This window comes from Caretta caretta, chromosome 12 (assembly GCF_965140235.1).
Source record: "Caretta caretta isolate rCarCar2 chromosome 12, rCarCar1.hap1, whole genome shotgun sequence".
In the NCBI taxonomy this organism is placed as follows: domain Eukaryota; kingdom Metazoa; phylum Chordata; order Testudines; family Cheloniidae; genus Caretta; species Caretta caretta.
This window is the reverse complement of record NC_134217.1, coordinates 17,494,569-17,517,836: the sequence shown is the minus strand read 5'-3', so window position 1 is coordinate 17,517,836 and position 23,268 is coordinate 17,494,569. Positions and strand designations below refer to the sequence as shown.

The window sequence follows — 23,268 nt, the reverse complement described above, 5'->3', positions numbered from 1 at the left end:
GCAACAACTAGATTTAATAACCACCCTGAACTTCTATTCATAGATTCCAAGGCTAGAAGGGACCAGTGTGATCATCTAGTCTGACCACCCATATAACACAAGCCATTTAACTTCCCCAAAATAATTCCTAGAGCAGATCTTTTAGTAAAAATATCCAGTCTCAAGTTAAAAATTGTCAGTGTTAGAAAATCCACAAAGACTCTTGGTACATTGTTCCAACAGTTATTACTTTCATTGTTAAAAATGCATGCTTTATTTCCAATCTGGATTTGTCTAGCTTCAACTTCCAGCACTGCATCACACTATATCTTTCTCTGATAGACTGAAGAGCCCATTATTAAATATTTGTTCCCCATGAAGATATTTATAGACTGTAATCAAGTCACCCCTAAACCATATCGTTGTTAAGCTAAATAAATTGAGCTTCTTGAGTCTAACACTATGAAGCATGTTAGTATTCAGACTAAAGGATTTTCCTAAAGTCAACCGCACTTATCCTAATATTTCAAATGGGCCATTAATTTCATAGTCTATTTTAACGGCCAAACCCCAAAGTCCGATGGATTTTCGTAGGAGTTTACTTGAGCATGGGCTGGCATAAAAACAGAGCGAGGACTTCAGGATTTCTAATAGTGTCATCTACGTCACAGAAAATATCTCTCCCTCCTTCTGGGGATCTTATTTGTCAAAATCCAGAAATGTAGATAATTTCAGTGGGAGCAGGATTATACCCTTAATTCAGTCTTCCTCTAACATGCAAACTGGGCATAATTCACAAAAATAGCATTATAGTAACAAATGTGACAGTTAATTATGTTTCATGGAGTGACTACCACCGGTACAGACAAATGGGTACATCCTTGTCTTCTGTCAGGTAAGCGGTGGTGCCCACATGAGGTACAGAAATTTTTATGCACAGCTCTGCCTCCTCTTCCATGCAGGCAAACTCCCCAGCTGATGACTGCAAAGTCTGTATAATATAGGTTAGTCTGCCTTGACTTCCTAATTTCAGTTATTCAGCCCAAGCTATACATCTGATTAGACAGTTTTGTGGGCATCTGTACCTCTGTGGTCATGCCCTGGAAAATGTGATGTACAGAAAATGTATTAAAATGTAAAGCTAGCATTTTAATACTCAGGGGTTTCCTGGTCCTGCTTGCAGGCTAGGGAAGCATGAAGGCAGCAAACAAAAAGCCTAGAGTAAGGTGGGGCAAGTTATGCCTCTATTTTAGGGAGCAACCTGCTTTGTGTTTCATCATTCTGAATTCTAAGAAAAAAATAGTGTTAAAATACTCTTTATGGAAGGTTGCAGTGTATCTAACTTCTCTGTTGGTATGCTGTTACACATACCAGAAAACCATCAGGATAGTCAAAAAACTAAACTGGTTTTTGCAACACAAATTAAACATTTGAAAGTTTCCAAATATTTTTTTTCCATTTCTGTCCACTCCCATGATATGACTGTCACTGCCTTACACAAATAGGTTTGACTAGCAATAACCTCAGCTCAAAAAATAGACCATTATTTTTCTGAGTTAGCCCATTGCAAGAACATTTGAAGGCCTCACTCCTGCTCAGGAATCTTTCATTTGACAGCGGAGATTTTGGAAGTCAGTGCCATACGAGAAACCAGATAGGCCCACTGGTCTGGCAAGACCTTCCAGGGATTTAGTGATAAAGGAATAGGGTTGGGACAGGGAGAAAGCAAATCTAGATCTGGGAATCAAAGTCTACTTCCCCTCCTTAACCAGTTTATCCCATTTAAAGAGGCAAAGGAGACAGCGAAGTGACACCCATGACAGAGAAGTCGGGGACAAGATCGGAAGCAGATAGGTGAGACAGAGAGCTGAAAATGGGCCTTCAGTTAGGAAGATTTTAGGTGAAAAAGAGAAAAGGCCACCTATGAGGGAAGCTCCATATGCCTAGCTGATACAGGTAATGGCCTCTGGAACCACATGTTTTCCAAGTGGGGGCACAGAAAGGGGTAAAAGGATCCCCTTACCTTGGGCTGGACAGCCTCCTCCTTGACACTGCTTTCCTCCTCTTTCTTCTACCTCAGGGGCGGGGCAGCTAAGAGATTTGTCCAGCCCTGTGCCAAGTGTCTGAAGCGTCGTGAAAGTGCCCTTATCAGCCTTGCCTCAGGTGAACCAGTGACCATCTGCGAAGAGGACTCAGTGCCCCATGTTCATACAATGCCCACAACAAAGTGCTGGAGAGTAGAGTTGCAGTCAGTTCCTGGCCAACTTCTTTTTCTTTCCCAGCTGAAGAATGAAGCAGGTTGAAAAGGTTCAAGATGCCACCTCAGCATGAGGCACCTGCTGCTTCTTCAGCACAGGCAAGAATCAACTGGGGAGTCTGGCTGCAGGGAGGTGAGAAGCAGCTGGAGTGGACATGAAAATTTCTGTATCCTGACTGAGTACCCCCAGTCTGATGCACAGATGATAGAAACACACAGTGCTTAATTTGTAATGAAAGAGGTGCCGGGGTTCAAGCAATTTTTTTTATATTCATAAGTGATGCAGCAAGCCCAGAGGTGCCTGGCTATGGACTGCCATGCCTAGAGGTGCTGGAAACATGCCTATTTGCCTGTATCAGTGGCAGCCACACCATGGGAAACAGAGAAGGCATGATGGTGGAACATGAAGGTTGTATCAACATCAACTTGGAATGGCCACATTACTTACAAGTGGTAAAGGCACATGAAAATTATTCAAATACATTAGCAGTGCTGGTACAATCTTTATACCATACAGTCACATATTCTATGCATTCCACATCCTTTACAGAAAAAACATTTTAGAAACTGTTTGAAGGAGTTTTTCAAAATTTTTATATCCCTCAACTTGTAAAGTCAGATTCTCTTTGTGCCTTAATCCAATGATACAGGCCTCAGAATGATAGAAAGATGTTCTCAAATACATTTTAGAAACCTCTAAAATGTGATTACAATAGATTGTCTATGCAGAATAATGTGATTTTTTTAAGGTTTGCTCTTAAAGGACTCAAAGCAAGTTTTAATATTTGGCATCTCAGAGCTAAAAGCCAGTGGCTTATGCACTGGAAAGCTGGCAACATCCCCATTACACTGGCTGATATAAAGTTTCATTTTCTAGTCTGATGGGTTTCAAGATAGATATCTGACTTTAAACTTGTCACTGTTCCTAAATTGTTCCTATGCTTCAGGCAAATGTAATTCTGTGGGAAATTCCACATTTATGAGACAGGAGGAAACAGGCAAGTTGTTTAAAAATAAAAATAAATGGCTGCTGTCTGGAGGGGTTTGAATGTTTGAAGTAGTCCCAGATGAGACTGATTAGTGCTGGTGAGTTGGCCAAAGGTGTCTGATAACCATTATCACACAGCCTTTCCACTTACCACCACCACGTGTGTTATAGAAGGTATTATCAAAATTGTTTTTGATACTGTTTAATTCTTGCACTATGCATCTATATTGTAAAACACACTATTTGGAGATTCATAAGTGACTGGAAAAATATTGGTTTTTTTAAATAAATTGTACACGTATATATTTTAGTATATTGGAAGTTTTTAAGTACTCCATTTAAAAAAAGATAATGTTTAACAACAGTGCAAGAAACTAAAACCCCCCACAGGCTTTTGGGTTTAACTCTCAAGGTCAACTGATATCATTAGACTTACATGAACTCACTTAAAGTTACAGCAGGGAAATCATGTTAGGAAATATGGGTCAAGTCATCAAGCAGTAATAAAGCTGTTACCTCCAGACTTAGTATTTGAAACATTCTTTGAAACCTGTCATAGTTTAGTATTTCCATTATTAGAATGACATTTAACAATGAAGTATATCATTTAAATGACTTTAAAAAACCAAAGGCCACTTAAAATGAATATCAAGTCAAATGTATCAGGAAAAAAGTTACAGACCAAATAACATCACATTTTATTTAGTCGATAGCCATTTTGTCCCTATACATAAGACATGAATGAAAAAAAGTGGAGAAAACTTCTTAAGCTTCAGGGTAATGAAATAACGATGCTATTTAGAGAGCTTCAGAAAGGTTTTTGTATGGCAACTGATATGGGCCTACATTTTGTATGGCAACTCATACGCAGCATATGAGTACCAAAGAATAAATTATATGTAAATATGAATTACAGTGCCAAATCCACATCAAATGGATGAAGTGACATCATCAAGCATCATCAAGCAGATGAACTCACAAATGTAAGTCACTCAAATAGCACAATCATAAGCACGGTATAAAAATTTATGTTGTGATATCCTCAAATGTTGTCATAAATATAAAGGGAAGGGTAAACCCCTTTGAAATCCCTCCTGGCCAGGGGAAAGCTCCTCTCACCTGTAAAGGGTTAAGAAGCTAAAGGTAACCTCGCTGGCACCTGACCCAAATGACCAATGAGGAGACAAGATACTTTCAAAAGCTGGGAGGAGGGAGAGAAACAAAGGGTCTGTGTCTGTCTGTATGCTGGTTTCTGCCAGGGACAGAACAGGAATGGAGTCTTAGAACTTTTAGTAAGTAATCTAGCTAGGTATGTGTTAGATTATGATTTCTTTAAATGGCTGAGAAAAGAATTGTGCTGAATAGAATAACTATTTCTGTCTGTGTATCTTTTTTGTAACTTAAGGTTTTGCTTAGAGGGGTTCTCTATGTTTTTGAATCTAATTACCCTGTAAGATATCTACCATCCTGATTTTACAGGGGGGATTTCTTTATTTCTATTTACTTCTATTTTTTATTAAAAGTCTTCTTGTAAAAAACTGAATGCTTTTTCATTGTTCTCAGATCTAAGGGTTTGGGTCTGTGGTCACCTATGCAAATTGGTGAGGCTTTTTATCCAACATTTCCCAGGAAAGGGGGGGTGCAAGTGTTGGGAGGATTGTTCATTGTTCTTAAGATCCAAGGGTCTGGGTCTGTAGTCACCTAGGCAAATTGGTGAGGCTTTTTACCAAACCTTGTCCAGGAAGTGGGGTGCAAGGTTTTGGGAAGTATTTTGGGGGGAAAGACGCGTCCAAACAGCTCTTCCCCAGTAACCAGTATTAGTTTGGTGGTGGTAGCGGCCAGTCCAAGGATAACGAGTGTAATATTTTGTACCTTGGGGAAGTTTTGACCTAAGCTGGTAAAGATAAGCTTAGGAGGTTTTTCATGCAGGTCCCCACATCTGTACCCTAGAGTTCAGAGTGGGGGAGGAACCTTGACAAATGTATATTCTCAATTACAGTTTAGGGAGAAAGAAAAGGAGGACTTGTGGCACCTTAGAGATGAACAAATTTATTTGAGCATAAGCTTTTGTGAGCTACAGCTCACTTCATCGGATGCATTCAGTGGAAAATACAGTGGGGAGATTTATATACATAGAGAACATGAAACAGTGGGTGTTACCATACACACTAGGGAGAGATTTTCAAAAGTGCTCAGCTTTTGACTGACTAACTTTGCTCCCGATTAAATCAACAGGAGCTTTATAACTGATTTGAAAGGGAGCTGGGTTAGACCAGTGCCAAATGCTTTTGAAAATCCCACCCTAAATTGTTTTCATGAAGAGAATTTAAGCTTGTGTGACAACTTTGGTATTCCAAGTACCTCCACGTGCTTCAAAAAAGGAAAGATTAGATACAAACTGAATACTCATTATACTTGCACAAACCCTTGGCATTAGAACCTGTTTAACTAAGCACAAGGATTGGTGCAACAATGCTGGCCCTTATTCTTTTCAGAAACTGCCAGTCGTCCAGATGAACTGATAAAGACAATCACCAGACACTGCCAGAAGGGATTAAAAGGCCAAAAACCCATCCCTATCAACTGCTGATTCAGTGTCTCCCCTCTGTCTATCTTCCGCTCCTGATTTCACAATCCAAACACTCCTCACAGTGCTTCTCGATGGATCATTCTTATATGGATCATTATTAAATTCTAGCAACCCTGTTACCCTCTAGCCCCTGCACAGAATTAGATGGAGCTACTAAGAGGCAGCTGCGCAGACAAGCAGGGGACAGCCAAAACAGATCTCTGTGGCTGCTAGCAGGAATAGGCACACACATGCTAGAACATCCACATTGCCTGTATGCTGTCTGGGTTACTGGGGACCCAAACAATTTTTCAGGAGTTAAAAGGAAAGTTTCTGAACACCTTCAAACACTGTTTTATTATTGTTTCAAACAATCATAAGAATCAACCAAAGTGGCGTCGCTTTTTGTACATTTGTTTTATTTCTGGATTTTTAAATTACATTGAATTCAGTAAAGGTGTTATATTTCATTTATACAGGTATTCCATACATACTAAATAAAATTTACATTTCCATAAGTTAAATTTAGGGCTAAAAAATAAATGGCTGAGTGTCCTTTTAAAGAGCTAAGTAGAATAGAGTACAGTTTAAATGAATAATGCATTTTTTTAAAAATGGAACAAAGTAATATAAGTGGGGCACATTAATTCCCAAGCACATTAAATTTATTGTCATGTAGGTGCCCACTGGGAATAATTTATGCAACTTCTATTAAGAAAATATTTTAAATTTAAATTTGCATATTTTGCTCATTGGGACTAACCTTGCCAGGATCCTTTTTGGAGGTGCCAAGCCCTCTGCTGTGGACTTTATAAAATGTCCACTTAGCAGGAAAAATAATGAAACACATACATGGGTAAAAAGAAAAGGAGTACTTGTGGCACCTTAGACACTAACCAATTTATTTGAGCATAAGCTTTTGTGAGCTACAGCTCACTTCATCGGACACATACTGCGGAAGTGATCGGATGCATACTGCTTCACTTCCGCAGCATGCATCCGATGAAGTGAGCTGAAGAAGATTCATGTGGACACTCTGCCACGCAGGACAAAAACAGGACATGGCTAGGATTGGAGAGGTAGGGGGTTGGGGAAAAGAGAGAGACACACAGGAGAGGTATATTCCTCTCCAGAAACTACAGAAGGATATACCTCTCTGTGACACTCCCACACCCCTCCAAGAGTTCACAGTGTGTTATCAACAGATGGGGTACAGTAAAAAGGGGAATTACAACCAGAATGAGCCAGAAAGGTGATATGGGGATTGTGACCCTAGATATCCATGGATCCCTAGCTTTTTCAGGCTGTGGCCTCCCTATACCCTGATGGACCCCCCCCACGCTGGGTGAATGAACTGACCCAGAAATATTGCATTAGTGAGTTCCACTTCTTGAGTTTAAGAGGAGGGCTCAAAATACTTCACAAAACAGTAAACTTGGAAGTAAGACGTACAAGAAAGCATTTATATAAGGGTTTCCCACTTATTTTAGATGGCTTTAGAAATGTAGATAGTTGGGATGAGCCTCCAAGCTATTCACCTATTAGCAATAATTACAATTGATTTAAAATATCTTAAGACATTCCCATGCTTCACCTACAACACCACTGCCTTCCTATAACTATAAATGTAGATAATTGGAAAGAGATTTAACTAAAAAAAGAAAAACAAATATGAGACCAACAGTGGTCATACTAAAAATACCTTTGGGGAAAAAAATTAAGCCATATATAAACGGGGAAGGACTAGCTGAGATAGATGTCAGGGGAAAGGAAATTCCACATCCAAAGTCTCCGCACACAGCAAAGGCCAACCCAAAAAGCAACAGAGTGGAATTCTAGAGCACAACTAATCAATAAAAAGGAAACTTCAACAAGGCTGTTTTCAATATAGCCAGGGCCTACACCATTAAGGGAATTAGAAACCCAGGGGCCAATTTAAAATTAATCCACCACTTTATAGGCAGCCAATGTAAAGAACAAAAAGATGGAGGGGCATAATATGATTGTTCAAAACAATGAGCAAGGATACTGCTTCAAGCAACAGAGGGGCAAAACTGGAAGGAGTCATGCTATTAGGGAATTAGAGACACAAGCCTCATGGGCAGGGGACTGCAAAGTATTAGAAAGCTAAGACAACCTGCACATATTATGTACAAAGGTTCCCAAATAAGCAAACTCACACACTCACTCATCCCACACATGGCTTTCCACAGTCAGATCAGTGCTTGCTTTAACAATAACTGAGATGAGTTACGTCTCTAATTGGCCTTAGTATTAACACTCCTGTATGACCACATAAAATCACTGTACAGGCAATGAAATTCCAGGCAACCTCAGAGGCTTTTGTAGTTTATATTTTTTTAAATCATGGTTATCCTTTTAAGAGCTTCCTAAAGCAAGAGGCCATATTAAACTCCTAGTAGCACTAAACCAATTGTTCTATAAAGTCAAGTAGAATTACGATGGCACATCAGTTCCACTACAGCTAAAGACTAGGTGGACTTTCCAGTACAAATCCTTTATTAGTGCTTCAATCATTTCAAAACAAGTCAGTTACAGCTTATTTCCTAGGGAGTATTGCCAATTTCTAAGGGAAGTGGGTGGGAAGGACACTTTTAAACAACCTGGAAAAGCTGGTGATGAGCAGTATAACTAAGGGCAGGTCTACACTACCGCTTAAGTCGATCTAACTTATGTTGCTCACGGGTCTGAAAAAGCCCCTCCCTGCCTGAGAAACGCAAGTTTCACACTGTCCACACCGCTTTCCCACTGACATAGCTTCTGTTTCTCACCGAGGTGGAGTAATTATGCTAATGGCAGAGCGTTCTCCCATTGGCATAGTGCGTCTTCACCAGACATGCTACAGCAACGCAGCTGCATCAATGCAGCTGTGCCGATGTAGCGCTGTAGTGTAGACTTGCCCTCAGTGACATGTAATGTGACTCCAAATACCACTGCACTCAACTGCATTACATGAGACCGAGTGAGTAATCAGTGTCAATTACAGATTGAATAGGAAAAATTCATTTTTAATTTATATTTATACTGTTAGGCCCCCTGCACTTGAATCCATGGAGCTGGGCCCCTATGACTGCAGGGAGACCCACCAAAGTCACTGGGGCTCTGCTGCATGGATCAGATTGCAGGATCAGGGCTTTAGTCTCTGAAAGCTAACAAGTGCCTTCAGAATATTTCAGGAAATGAAAACTGGAAATAAAATCAAGAATGCCTTTATAGTTGTTTGAGAATTAGGTGAAGAGAACGCATCTGAGCTGTTAAAATATTTGTATTGTGGTTGTGATAATATGTCCATAAGGTATTCATGAGAAAGTACTCTCATATCCGTACTTCTCAAGACTATGCTCTCCCGTGTATAACACTCATGGAGCGTGGCTGGAACAAACTTTTGTACAAGTTCCCCTTGTGAATTAAATTCATACTTGCAGTACAGGAGCACTACATTATCCATAAAGTGCTCCTCTCCCTGCCTCATATACCCAGCACTTGAGAGGCCTTTTGTTGGGTAGAAAGTGAATAGGGATTTCAACTGAATCTGGTCCTAAACTGTTTTTCCACAGCTCAATTGGCTGAACAACCTACCATTGCAATTGCAAAGCCAGTCGGCTTCACTAGAGAGGAATAGCTACTGCTCTAAATGGACACCTGAAATGAAATCTGTGTAGCACCCTGAGAATGCCTATGTTTGTACGTCAGGTTCTCATTTACAGTTGAGGCATTAAAATAGACTTTGAGGTTGATTGGTTCTTCTAGACCAGTGGAATTAGGCACTCTAAGTACCTTAGTATTTGGAGTATGACAGTGCAGACAGTACAGATGGCAAAACAATTAATATAGATACAAATAAATTGTGATAAACCAATTCTTTTTATTTTTCAGTGGAAGTTTTGAGTTTGTGTTGCTACAGACAGACTTGCCATAAATTTGTTGCTACATTTATATTTAATATGTTTAAAAGAGGGATGAAATAGACTTTAGAAATGCTGGTGAAATATTTATAAAACCACAAAGAAACTATGTAACTGGAAGAGAGGAAAATAACATAGCTCACACATGTTATTAAATATACAAGTCTACCTTTTAACCTGACAGTTTCCCCACAATGCAATTGAGTACACTGCCAGCATGTCACAGATCTGCAACACCTGAGATGGCAGGGGGGGAAAAAGTGATTAAAAGAGGGTGCAATAATGTAATTCTGTCTTTAACATGTTCATCCCAAAATACTCTTGCACATCTGTTCCACACAAAGGCATCCTCTACTACACAAGTTTCTAACAAGTTTCTCCCCTTCATGAAAATATCAGCAAAACACTCTTTCAAGGATGGCACTAAAGTTCAGGATTTCTTCCCTCCTTTTCTCATTATTTCAATATATTCAAGTGCCACAGATGAAAATTTCACAAACCATATGCTACAAAGAGCAACTTAGATGTGGCATTAAAACAATGTCCAGAAAGTCTATAAGCCTGTGGTAATGTCATCTAGTGAATGCTAATTATGGTGGAAAAGACACTATATAGACACCAATTCATCTGAATAGTAAATGTGATAATAGAATCCACTGATCCTTTCTCAGTGTTTTTATATATACACATACATAAGTTATGCACATAACTGCTTTGCTGATTGGGGCCTATAATTCTATATCCTGCTATTTCAAAAATACAAAACATAGGAGTTTATTCAAATCCTCTGGCCTAGAACAATACTGCTATATTACTGTGTATCGGGGTAGTTGCAGTACCAACCTTAGTTCTGAATTTCTCTACATTTCTGATTTTGCCATTCTTACAGTTAATTAAAAACACATTTACAACAATATCTGCCACATTGCTGCAAAATGTGAAGATTTGAACTGTGCGTATTGATCATTTTAAAATATGCTGAGGGTTAAAAACTGAAATACTTACCTATACCTGCTATTATTTTATAAAGATGATTTGCTGAAAAATGGATTAACAGGAGCAGAAAGTCAACTGTGACCAAGATGATGCAAAGGATAACAGAAATCCATTCTTGCAACCGTTTACCTAAAAAAGAGAAAAAATAAGAAAAAATAAATTTAGAGCAAACTGAATGGAGAGGAGGAAGGAGAAGAACACCGCGGAAGAAAGCGGTGGGAAAGAAGTAAAGGAGGAAAAGAAGAAAAAACTACAAGTATATTACAAACACTATTTGTCCTACTAAAAAACTATTTGTCCTACTACTGTGATTCCTTAATAAATCTTGCCCAGAACATAGATGTTAAAGGTATGCAAGTGAGTGGATCAGAAGAAAAAGAAATAACCAATTGCAGTCAGCAAAGTCATCTGCTCAAGGTCTAATGTTTATAATGAGGAAAATAATGCTTGGGTATGGAACCTGACTATCCCAAGGAACTCTCCCATCTTGAAAGCAGTCAACTGCTAGTCTGCATAAAGAAAGGATTAAGCGGAGCTGAAGTTAACCTGTTATTCACTGAGGAGCAAGGTAGTGCTCAAGCAATCCATCAGAAAACATAAAATAAGGCCTCAGTCTTGCCAAGGGATCCACTGTACTTTTTCTATCTTAGAATCATAGAATATCAGAGTTGGAAGGGACCCCAGAAGGTCATCTAGTCCAACCCCCTGCCCAGAGCAGGACCAATCCCCAACTAAATCATCCCAGCCAGGGCTTTGTCAAGCCTGACCTTAAAAACTTCTAAGGAAGGGGATTCCACCACCTCCCTAGGTAACGCATTCCAGTGTTTCACCACCCTCCTAGTGAAAAAGTTTTTCCTAATATCCAACCTAAATCTCCCCCAGTGCAACTTGAGACCATTACTCCTTGTCCTATCATCTGCTATCACTGAGAATAGTCTAGATCCATCCTCTTTGGATCCACCTTTCAGGTAGTTGACAGCAGCTATCAAATCCCCCCTCACTCTTCTCTTCTGTAGACTAAACAATCCCAGTTCCCTCAGCCTCTCCTCATAAGTCATGTTCCAGACCCCTAATCATTTTTGTTGCCTTTCGCTGGACTCTCTCTCCAATTTTTCCACATCCTCCTTGTAGTGTGGGGCCCAAAACTGGACACAGTACTCCAGATGAGGCCTCACCAATGTCGAATAGAGGGGAACGATCACGTCCCTCAATCTGCTGGCAATGCCCGTACTTATACATCCGAAAATGCCGTTGGCCTTCTTGACAACAAGGGCACACTGTTGACTCATATCCAGCTTCTCGTCCACTGTCACCCCTAGGTCCTTCTCTGCAGAACTGCTGCCTCACCATTCGGTCCCTAGTCTATAGCGGAGCATTGGATTCTTCCATCCTAAGTGCAGGACTCTGCACTTGTCCCCCTTGAACCTTATCAGAATTCTTTTGGCCCAATCCTCCAATTTGTCTAGGTCCCTCTGTATCCTATCCCTACCCTCCAGCGTATCTACCTCTCCTCCCAGTTTAGTGTCATTTGCAAACTTGCTGAGGCTGCAATCCACACCATCCTCCAGATCATTTATGAAGATATTGAACAAAACCGGCCCCAGGACCGACCCTTGGGGCACTCCGCTAGATACCGGCTGCCAACTAGACATGGAGCCATTGATCACTACCCGTTGAGCCCGTCAATTTAGCCAACTTTCTACCCACCTTGTAGTGCATCCATCCAGCCCATACTTCTTTAACTTGCTGACAAGAATACTGTGGGAGACCATGTCAAAAGCTTTGCTAAAGTCAAGGAATAACACGTCCACTGCTTTCCCTTCATCCACAGAACCAGTTATCTCATCATAGAAGGCAATTAGATTAGTCAGGCATGACTTGCCCTTGGTGAATCCATGCTGACTGTTCCTGATCACTTTCCTCTCCTCTAAGTGCTTCAGAATTGATTCCTTGAGGACCTGCTCCATGATTTTTCCGGGGACTGAGGTGAGGCTGACTGGCCTGTAGTTCCCAGGATCCTCCTTCTTCCCTTTTTTAAAGATTGGCACTACATTAGCCTTTTTCCAGTCTTCCGGGACTTCCCCTGATCGCCATGAGTTTTCAAAGATAATGGCCAATGGCTCTGCAATCACATCACCAATTCCTTTAGCACTCTCGGATGCAACGCATCCGGCCCCATGGACTTGTGCACATCCAGCTTTTCTAAATAGTCCCGAACCACTTCTTTCTTCACAGAGGGCTGGCCACCTCCTCCCCATGCTGTGCTGCCCAGTGCAGTAGTCTGGGAGCTGACCTTGTTCGTGAAGAGAGAGGCAAAAAAGGCATTGAGTACATTAGCTTTTTCCACATCCTCTGTCACTAGGTTGTCACCCTCATTCAGTAAGGAGCCCACACTTTCCTCGGCTTTCTTCTTGTTGCTAACATACCTGAAGAAACCCTTCTTGTTACTCTTAACATCTCTCGCTAGCTGCAACTCCAGGTGTGATTTAGCCTTCCTGATTTCACTCCTACATGCCCGAGCAATATTTTTATACTCACCCCTGGTCATTTGTCCAATCTTCCACTTCTTGTAAGCCTCTTTTTTGTGTTTAAGATCAGCAAGGATTTCACTGTTAAGCCAAGCTGGTCGCCTGCCATATTTACTATTCTTTCTACACATCGGGATGGTTTGTCCCTGTAACCACAATAAGGATTCTTTAAAATACAGCCAGCTCTCCTGGACTCCTTTCTCCCTCATGTTATTCTCCCAGGGGATCCTGCCCATCAGTTCCCGGAGGGAGTCAAAGTCTGCTTTTCTGAAGTCCAGGGTCCGTATTCTGCTGCTTTCCTTTCTTCCTTGTGTCAGGATCCTGAACTCGACCATCTCGTGGTCACTGCCTCCCAGGTTCCCATCCACTTTTGCTTCCCCTACTAATTCTTCCCAGTTTGTGAGCAGCAGGTCAAGAAGAGCTCCACCCCAGTTGGTTCCTCCAGCACTTGCACCAGGAAATTGTCCCCTACATTTTCCAAAAACTTCCTGGATTGTCTGTGCACCGCTGTATTGCTCTCCCAGCAGATATCAGGATGATTGAAGTCGCCCATGAGAACCAGGGCGTGCGATCTAGTAGCTTCTGCGAGTTGCCGGAAGAAAGCCTCGTCCACCTCATCCCCCTGGTCCGGTGGTCTACAGCAGACTCCCACCACGACATCACCCTTGTTGCTCACGCTTCTAAACTTAATCCAGAGACTCTCAGGTTTTTCTGCAGTTTCATACTTGAGCTCTGAGCAGTCATACTGCTCCCTTACATACAATGCAACTCCCCCACCTTTTCTGGCCTCCCTGTCCTTCCTGAACAGTTTATACCCATCCACGACAGTACTCCAGTCATGCTAGTTATCCCACTCTGTCTCTGTTATTCCAATCACATCATAATTCCTTGACTTTGCCAGGACCTCCAGTTCTCCCTGCTTGTTTCCCAGGTTTTGTGCATTTGTATATAGGCACTTGAGATAACCCGCTGATCGCCCCTCATTCTCAGTATGAGGCAGGAGCCCTCCCCTCTCACACGCTCCTGCTCGTGCTCCCTCCCGGTATCCCGCTTCCCCACCTACCTCAGGGCTTTGGTCTCCTTCCCCCGGTGAACCTAGTTTAAAGCCCTCCTCACTAGCCCTCTTCTCAATATGTGAGGTATTTTCCAAGAAGCTGAGAGAAGAGAGACATCTTGTTACTTTGGTCCATTAGACCTTAAGAACCCCTCATAAAAAAAGTGGACTAGCCTCTGCCTTCCGTTTATCATCTCTCTAAGGAGGTCATGGGAGGAAAGTGCTAGGACTTATTCATTAAAATTGTGTTTTCTAAGTTTTCTACTCCTTTTAAATAATTTAAATCCTAAATAAATAAAATGTAGCATGGGAGACGGTGCATCAGGTGCAAACCTAAGTGTCAATGTCACCCACACATGGGGCCTTCTGCAGTGTCATGGTACCAAATCTTGTCCTGCCACAGTTTAGTAACGCCTCAGATTACCTACAGCAGAGGCAAGTGCCACAAGCTTCAGCTGTAAAGGCTCTAACACAGTGGTGGGCAACTTGTGGCTCATCAGGATAATCCGCTGGTGGGCCACCAAACAGTTTGTTTACGTTTGCATGGCCGCCCGTAGTGCCCAGTGGCTGCGGTTTGCCATTCCTGGCCAATGAGAGCTGTGGGAAGCAGCGGCCAGCATGTCCCTGCGACCTGCGCTGTTTCCCGCAGCTCCCATTGGCTAGGAACGGTGAAGTGCGGCCACTGGGAGCTGCGGGCAGCTGTGCAAATGTAAACAAACTGTCTGGCAGCCCACCAGTGGATTACCATGATGGGCCGCAGGCTGCCCACCACCGCTCTAGCACCCGGCTGACCCCAATATACACTCTTCCACTGCCTTCAACTCAACATTCTGCCCTGGGCCACAGACATCCTACTTCTGAGATTCACTTCTACCACCTGGCCTCCTAACGGCCAAAGAATCTCCTCCTGGGTTTATGGCCCATCTTCCTCCTCAGCTGGAGGTTTAGAGCAGCAGAACAACCACCATTAGCAGGCTCCCCATACTGCTGTCTGCTGACCAGACACTGCTCTTCAGCTCACCAATCCACAAGGAGCCCAACCCTAAACTTCCAAATTCCACCTCTGATACTTCTCCCAAGCCATTCAAGACAACGGAGCTAGCCATATTAAGGCCTGCAGTCAATTTACCTGATTTAAATTACTTAAAGGGGGCACAGAATTTAGAAACTATCCACAGCTGGTGTAAAATCATGTCATCTTTGAACTCAATGAAGCTATCCTGATTAACACCAGCCAACGATCTGGCCCCAAGATTAAATCATCAAAAATCTTAATTCTCAGGCAGACTCAGAGAGAGATGACAAACTGAGGGCAGACGCTAGTCTAGTCCTTATAATTCAGGTTATGTAAGGACTAACTGCCTCGACTAACAAAAACATCTCTTCTTGCACCTTCTGAAAAAATCACCACACAGGCTGAGAGTACAGGAAAAGTGAAAGTATTATTAATTAATGACGTATTGACTTTGAAGAAGCGCACAGAAATTAGTTAACTCTTTTCAGAAGATCTTGCACTGACTTGCTGGAAATGTAAGTGTCCAATTAGCCACCTCTCCTTATTACAGTGCCACCAACTGACTCCTTGTAAAACCCTAGTTACTGAATTCAGGCTATATAGTTTTGCTGAATTTAAAGAAGCCTTCATAGAAATTGAGAACTTGATTCTGCTCCCATTGACTTCACTGGTGCATGACTGAGTGTTTTAAGATTGTTCTATGCCAAGTTAAAACGTCAATGTTGCAGATATCTATTAAGAAATTTAGAAGCTTTTAATTGCATAAGAACCTACAAGTATAGAAAGCTGGCACCATAAACATCATGCTAAACACAGTGTAGTAGAATCAACCTTCAAATGCATATTACACTAGTTTTTGCATTTGGAATTAAGTTCCAACATCACATATAGCATAATATTAAATCTCACACAGTGTACTATACGCAATTCTCTACTGGCCCAATCTACTAAAATGATTTATGCACAGAAAGTTTAACTGTATAATAGGGAGACTGCTGCACATTTGCTCCTTCACAAAGAACTCTTGTCATGCAAGTCACTGGTATAAATGCTGTTTGGGCAGATTTTAGACTGGTAAGAGATTTAGAATTTTAAAATAAACCCACCTTCTTTCAGTGCAAAAGGACAACAAACACACTATATGGAATGTATACCATTTCTTGTGCACAAACAAATATATTTTATGGCAATCACATCACAAAAAAACCTCACCAGCATTAAATAAGAGACCTGCCATAACACAGCCTGTTACTCCTCAGAGTATCGGGTAATTAAAATATGATTTTGCCACACTGAAGCACTTTCACCCCCTCGCAGTCAGCAACGCCTTCCCTCCTCACTGTATTCATGGTGTTTGTTTTAACAGATTACCTGCACGCCTGTCAATACGTTGATGAACAAATATAGGAGCATTTATGATTAAGATGCCTCTATTCTTCTACATAAAAATAAATACTTACACGGAAATGTGTTCAGGTTTGTTTTGGTTTCTGCTCTCTGTTTCGTTCGGGAAAAGCGTAAATAAAATTACTGAAAACATTTTTGTGTTTCCTACTTGCAAATATAGAAAAACTTTTGTTTGAAAGGCCTGATTCTGCAAACGGTCTGCCCTCAAAACTTCCCACTGATATCTTGATTGGATACAAGCTACTCATATGACCATTTATGGCTGTAACAGAAATTCAAGAAACATTGCTAGAATGAGCAGATACCAAAAATATGGAGTTGTTTGTTAGCAAGTAGAATTTATATCAATGAAGAAACTATCTTCCACCATTCTGTACATTTAAGTAAGCTTGAAACATTCAGTAACTATAAAATTAGAACCTGATATTTTCCATTTTATTTTGTCTAAGCACGTGTTTCTCTCTCATTTTAGAGTCTCCACCGATTTTCATAAAGTTTCCAATAAAAATGATTTTGTTGAAGCTACAATAAAACAGGGTCTCAAACCCACAATTTAAAGCACATGAAATAACAAAATTACATGGGATTCCAGTATAGCTGTGAAAAGGGGACTGCACAATTTGCTACCAAGCTCCTTTCTCTCACCCCTCCAATCCTGTACCCTTTTACCCTCAGCATCCACCCTCTCCCCTGTTGAAATCAAGAATGCAGAGTAGATATTAAAATTAACTAATACAGTAAGTGAACTGAAGAATTAGTGCCAGTCTAGCAAATTAAACAAGGGAATAACATAATTTTCCCCCCCATTTTTTCCTTTTTTATTACCAACAAATTAGAGGGCTCCAGTAGATTTTATCAAATACTGAGCTCTCCACTCTCTTTCTCAAGCTGTATAAATGCCTTGAACTCCCAAAAGAACATCGCCATTCCTTAGCCCCATGTAGTTCTCTTTCATTTACCCACTTCCACAGCACCATTTTCAAAGATTTGTTACAGCCAAAGGGAACAAAGTGGAAATCCTGAAAGGATCTCTGCAGATTTTTCCAGAATTTTTACTCTGCCCCCTCCACCAACTGTCCATAAGACCTCAACTCCCCTGCTGCCTATATCCTTTATGGATGACTCCTAAGATACTTAAAGATTAAAACAAAGGACAAGCCTCACAAGTCTTCCACAGAAATGCCAGCCATAATAGTTTAGTCACACTATCTGAACACAAAAGGGAAGCCTTACCTTACCTTTGAAGTTGCAAGCCTTAGTCAAGTCCAGAAAACAGAAGATAGGCACGACAAAAACATTATATAATTTGTTTCATTACCTACACCCATGCAGACTCATGCTATACAATCTGAGCAGACACACTAAATAAAAAAACAGGTCTCATCTATTAATTTCAATATATTTCATTTAAAAAAAATAGTATTAAGCTATGCTAAAATAAAATTTATAAACATCTTCATGGAGCAACATTGCAAACATGTAGGAAATAAGAAAAATGTCTCTTTAATGCACAAGCCTTTCAAAACTGGGCCCCAAGTGTTGCGAGAGGCTAACTACAATAGATAGCCTGCAGGCTCCTTTAGAACTGTACAGGCACGGAACGTAAAAAAGAACTACAGTGCTTCTATAGCAGCATCAATTCCAATTGAAGCAAAATAATAGGAAAGAGCACAATATTCTACACTTGTATCACAAAAGGCTAAATTTCAAATATTTGTGTACGGTCACTCAGCCAGATGCTAAAAAAAACAGTCATATGTATTTTTTAAATATGATCACATTTTGCAAACTGCAGACTTCTAATTCACGTATGTCTAATTGATGGCAATTTTTTCCCCCCGTTTAAGATACCATTTGCTTTGCTTTCAAATGAGCCACAATTTCTAACTATTTCTGTGGTGCATTTTAACCTAAATAAATCTATGCAGGTATACTTTTGTAATCACTTATTTTGCAGTTTACTAACCTCTACTATCAATTGTATATAGATATGAGATTCCTCGGTGCTCTGGCACAGGACTGCTTTCTTTGAGTAGAACTGTGCCTACAGGGCCATCTCTGTAAGGGTTCACCACTGGTAGATGCTGTGGTCATTATGGTCACACAACTACATTGACTGTGCCATACTTAAAGCTTTCTGTATGTGAACAAAGAGCAGATATGTATAGCGATCACAGACTGAGGTGCTCCTAAACAATGGGCCAGTGTCACAACTGGACTGAGATCAGAAGGTAGCATGCAAAGTCATATGGATGGAAGCCTCACTAAAATGACTGGTCAAAACCACCAAGTCCCAGTGTCCTTTATGGAGCCAAACTAAATGCTAGAGATTGCAAGAAACTTCCTAAACTATGAAAGTGCAAAAGTTGCTTAAGATCCAGTCTCCTCCTCTACTGTGTGAGGGAAGAGGGTACGAATTACTTTACAGGAGGAAGCAAAAAGATCACTGAAAGCAGACAGCCTGGGTGAAGGTCCAAGGCACCAAAGGCTGTCTCTGAACCTCAATCTACAGGACAGAGAAGCATTCTCTCTCTCTAAGGCTATGTCTACACTGCAAATTACTTCAGTATAATTTACGTTGCTAAGGGGTGTGAATAATTCACATCCAGAGTGACATAAATTATACCAACCTAAGTGTCTATGTAAACAGTGCTATATCGGCGGGACAGCTTCTTCTGCCGATATAGCTACAACCTCTCACAGAGGCAGGAGTTATTAAGCAGACTGCAGAACTCCCTCTAGTTGGCTTAAAGCATCTTCACCAGAATATCACCTAGTCTGACCTCCTGTATAACACAGGGCACAGAATTTTACTTAGCAATTCCTGCGTTGAGTTCAGCAACTTTTGAATGAACTAGGATATCTTTTAAAAAGGCATCCAGTCTTGAAGTCATGATTTAAAGTGACAAAGAATCAACCACTTCCCTAGGTAAGTTATACCAATGGTTAATTATCCTGCGTTCATGACTGTATGCAGGGCAAAACTATTCTGCCCAGGAGACATACTGAAGTTAATACAGAACAGTCTAATCTGCCAGTTCCAGCTGTCTTTGAGAAATAAATTTATACTAAGGAGATAGGGCACAACATACTCCCTTGCATAAGAGCAGGAAGTGATATACTGTCTCATATTGGTGAATGTTACTACCTATTTCTCTCTCAAGATCAATGGTGGGCAACCTGAGGCACGTGGCCCATCAGGATAATCCACTGACGGATTGCGTGACAGTGTTTACATTGACCATCTGCAGGCACAGCCGCCCGCAGCTCCCAGTGGCCGCGGTTTGCCATTCCCGGCCAATGGGAGTTGCGGGAAGCGGCATGGGCTGCAGGGATGTGCTGGCCGCCGCTTCCCACAAGTCCCATTGGCCGTGAACGGTGAACTGCAGCCACTGGGAGGTGTGGGCGGCCGTGCCTGCCGATAATCAACGTAAACACTGTCTCGCAGCCCGCCAGCGGATTACCCTGACGGGCTGCAGGTTGCCCACCGCTGCTCTAGATTCTTATATCTAACACCACAGGATAGACTTTGATTCCTTAAAATATGCGCCCATTACTGTGTCCGATAGGCATCAGCCACGTAACCCAATACAAAGTGTCAGGTTTGGAAAGAGTACCTTTTCATGTTCATGTACTGGGTGTCACAGTGAGCTGAGACACAAGTAACAAAAAACACGCACACACTAACAAATGAAGACCAAGTGACATGATGTACAATACACAATCAAATTCTGTATATTAATGATAGTGTGTCTAGAATATACTGTACTTGAAAATAAACTAAAATAGGTTTAAAAGCATGAATTTTCAGCCACGTCTTTTAAGATGCCAATTGTATGAGACTACCACTACACAAGATATAACAAATATCTAACAAACCTCTTGTTAATTGATTTACCCACCTTTAATCTTTTAAGGCTAGACAATGCAATGAATAATACATTCAAAAAATATAAACACTTTTCATCCCAAAGTACTTTAGAAACTTTGGTTGTTGTAAAACAGGGGTTCTCAAACTTCATTGCACCATGACCCCTTTGGACAATAAAAATTACTAAGCAACCCGAGGAGTGGGGATTGAAGCCTGAGCCAGCCCAAGCCCCCCAGTGGGGAGGGGGCCAAAGCCGAAGCCCAAGGGCTTCATCCCCAGGCAGGGGGATAGAGTTGCCAGGAGTCTGGTTTTTGACTGCAATGCCTGGTCAAAAAGGGACCCTGGCGGTTCCAGTCAGCACCGCCAGCCAGGCTGTTAAAAGTCCGGTCGACAGTGGAGCAGAGTCCCAGGGCTAAGGCAGGCTCTGCATTGCTCCTGGAAGCAGCCCCCAGGTCCCTGTGGCCCCCTAGGTGCTGGGGCAGCCATGGACTGGGAGGTTCCACACACTGCCCCCGTCCTGACTACCAGCTCCACAGCTCCCATTGGCTAGAAACTGCGACCAATATGCACTGTGAGGGCGGCACCATGCAGATCCACCTGCCTGCCCATGCACCTAGAGGCTGCAGGGATCTGGTGGCCACTTCCTCAGAGCTGCAGTAAGCTCTGCTGGGACCCCACACCCGAACCCCCTGGCCCAACCCGGAGTCCCCACCCACACCCCAAACCCTTCATCCCCAGCCCCACCCCAGAGCCTGCAGTCCCAGCCCAAAGCCCATACCCCCTCCTGCACCCGAACTCCCTTTCCCAGCTCAGTGAAAGTAAGTGAAAGTGGGGAAGAGTGAGCGACAGAGTCAAGTGAGGATAGAGTGAGCGGGGATGGGGCCTCGGAGAAAGGGTGGGGCACGGGTGTTCGGTTTTGTGTGATTAGAAAGTTGGCAACCCTACAGGGGGCCTGTAACAGGAGTCCTGATGCCCAGGGCTAAAGCTCTTGGGCTTTGGTCTCAGGCCTCAGCAATTCTAAACCAGCCCTGGCAACCACATTAGAATGGGGCCGTGACCCACTTTGGGGTCCCAACCCATAGATTGAGAACCGCTGTTGCAAAAAAATGACTGAGTAGCACGAATAATTTAACCCAAACTGTGAAATGCCGTTAATTTGAGTTCAAATTCATTTGAGTTCAAACTTAGAAATACTGGACTTTTGAAACAAAACCCCCTTTTAGGAATATAGTCCTACGTTAGACATGGGTGAACTATGATTTTAAATTGAGATCAGATGTTGGCATGGATAATTGGTTCAAAACATGTGACCAAAAAAGAATGAACTCATGAGAAAGGGGATTGTTTGTGTTAAAATTGTAGAGACCCTGGGAATATCAGTGTAATCTTATTTAAGGTTTGGGTGTAGGAAATAGAAATTTAAAAAACTATGGTTAATTGGGTACCCCCAAGTGCAGTAAAAGATTGGTTTGTTTAATTAGGCAGAAATATGGCAAAGTTAGACCAGAAGAAAATCACAAAGAGAGCAGATTTCACTGTTTCATCTGGTCTTAGTTAATAACTAGCAATGATTGTACTTGTTTGTTATAACGTAAAAAAAGCAAGGTTTTGTAGGGGTTTCTTTGTCAGAGCTTTTCCTTACCCCTCCTGAATCACACCATGATGGGAAGGTATCTCCCAGACCGGATCCTGTTGCAACTATTTTGGCCAATACTTATAACAGTATTGTGGCTAGGATATAGAATAAAAGACTGTAAGTATATATTTATATTGGTATTTTGGATGTAATCAACACTTGGTTTTGGACTAATAAAGGAATACTTGTGTGGAAATTGAGTCATGGAAAATCTTAATAAAATTATTAGGAAAATTATTTCCAGCACTTAGGTCAGGTAGACTGGAAGGCACAATTGCTTATAAAAACCACAGTCACAGTAATGTTTAAGATGGACTTTCAAATGACTAATTCACCTTCTTCCCCAAAAGCAAAAGCAACCAGATTTTAAACAACATCATAATATATTTTTCTGACAAGACTCAATTGAACATCTGCATGTCAGTTAAATAAAAAGTTTAAATACATTTGAAACGATATTTGGTTAATTTATAGATAACTATACACACCCAAAATACATGTCTATATCCCCAGAATGGTTAACCAAAGTTTTAATCAGTTAAAATACTATAATATTCTAAATTTCCACATTAAATCTGAAGCGGTCTACATTAGAGAAATTTTCACTGAAGCAATGATTGATGTAGTTACACTGATGCACATCCCTAAATTAAACTAGACACGTAATTCACACTGAAGTAAACCCAACTTTATACTAGTGAAACATGTCTATGTTGGGGAATTACATTAGCCTAACTGTACCAAATTAGCTACAGAAGAGCAAACTTCCCTAATGTAGACTGGGCCTTATTTACTCCTCAAAAAAAAAAAAAAAAAAAAAACAGGGAAAAATAAAATCCACCACATAACAGAATACATTAGAAGATCCAAACACCAGACATGCATCCTTACCTGGTATAAGTTTTTATTCAACACGTAGTGTTCAATATTGATCTTAGATACATGGGGGCGCATCTCCAAACATCTTGTAACTATTGTCATAGTAGCTGATTTTGCAAACTACGGTTACACACCAGTATCTGATGTCAACATTACGCATAAT

General features: G+C 41.3%; 1 protein-coding gene across 1 annotated transcript in view; it reads right to left on the bottom strand.

Annotated features, from left to right (window-relative positions):
* LOC125620817 (plasmanylethanolamine desaturase 1-like) overlaps positions 1–23,268 on the bottom strand; it is a 127,471-nt gene that overhangs the window by 76,821 nt on the left and 27,382 nt on the right. The window contains exon 3 of the mRNA XM_048816982.2: positions 10,725–10,844. Coding sequence (XP_048672939.2) covers positions 10,725–10,844 — 120 coding nt within the window. The remainder of the gene's footprint in view (positions 1–10,724; positions 10,845–23,268) is intronic.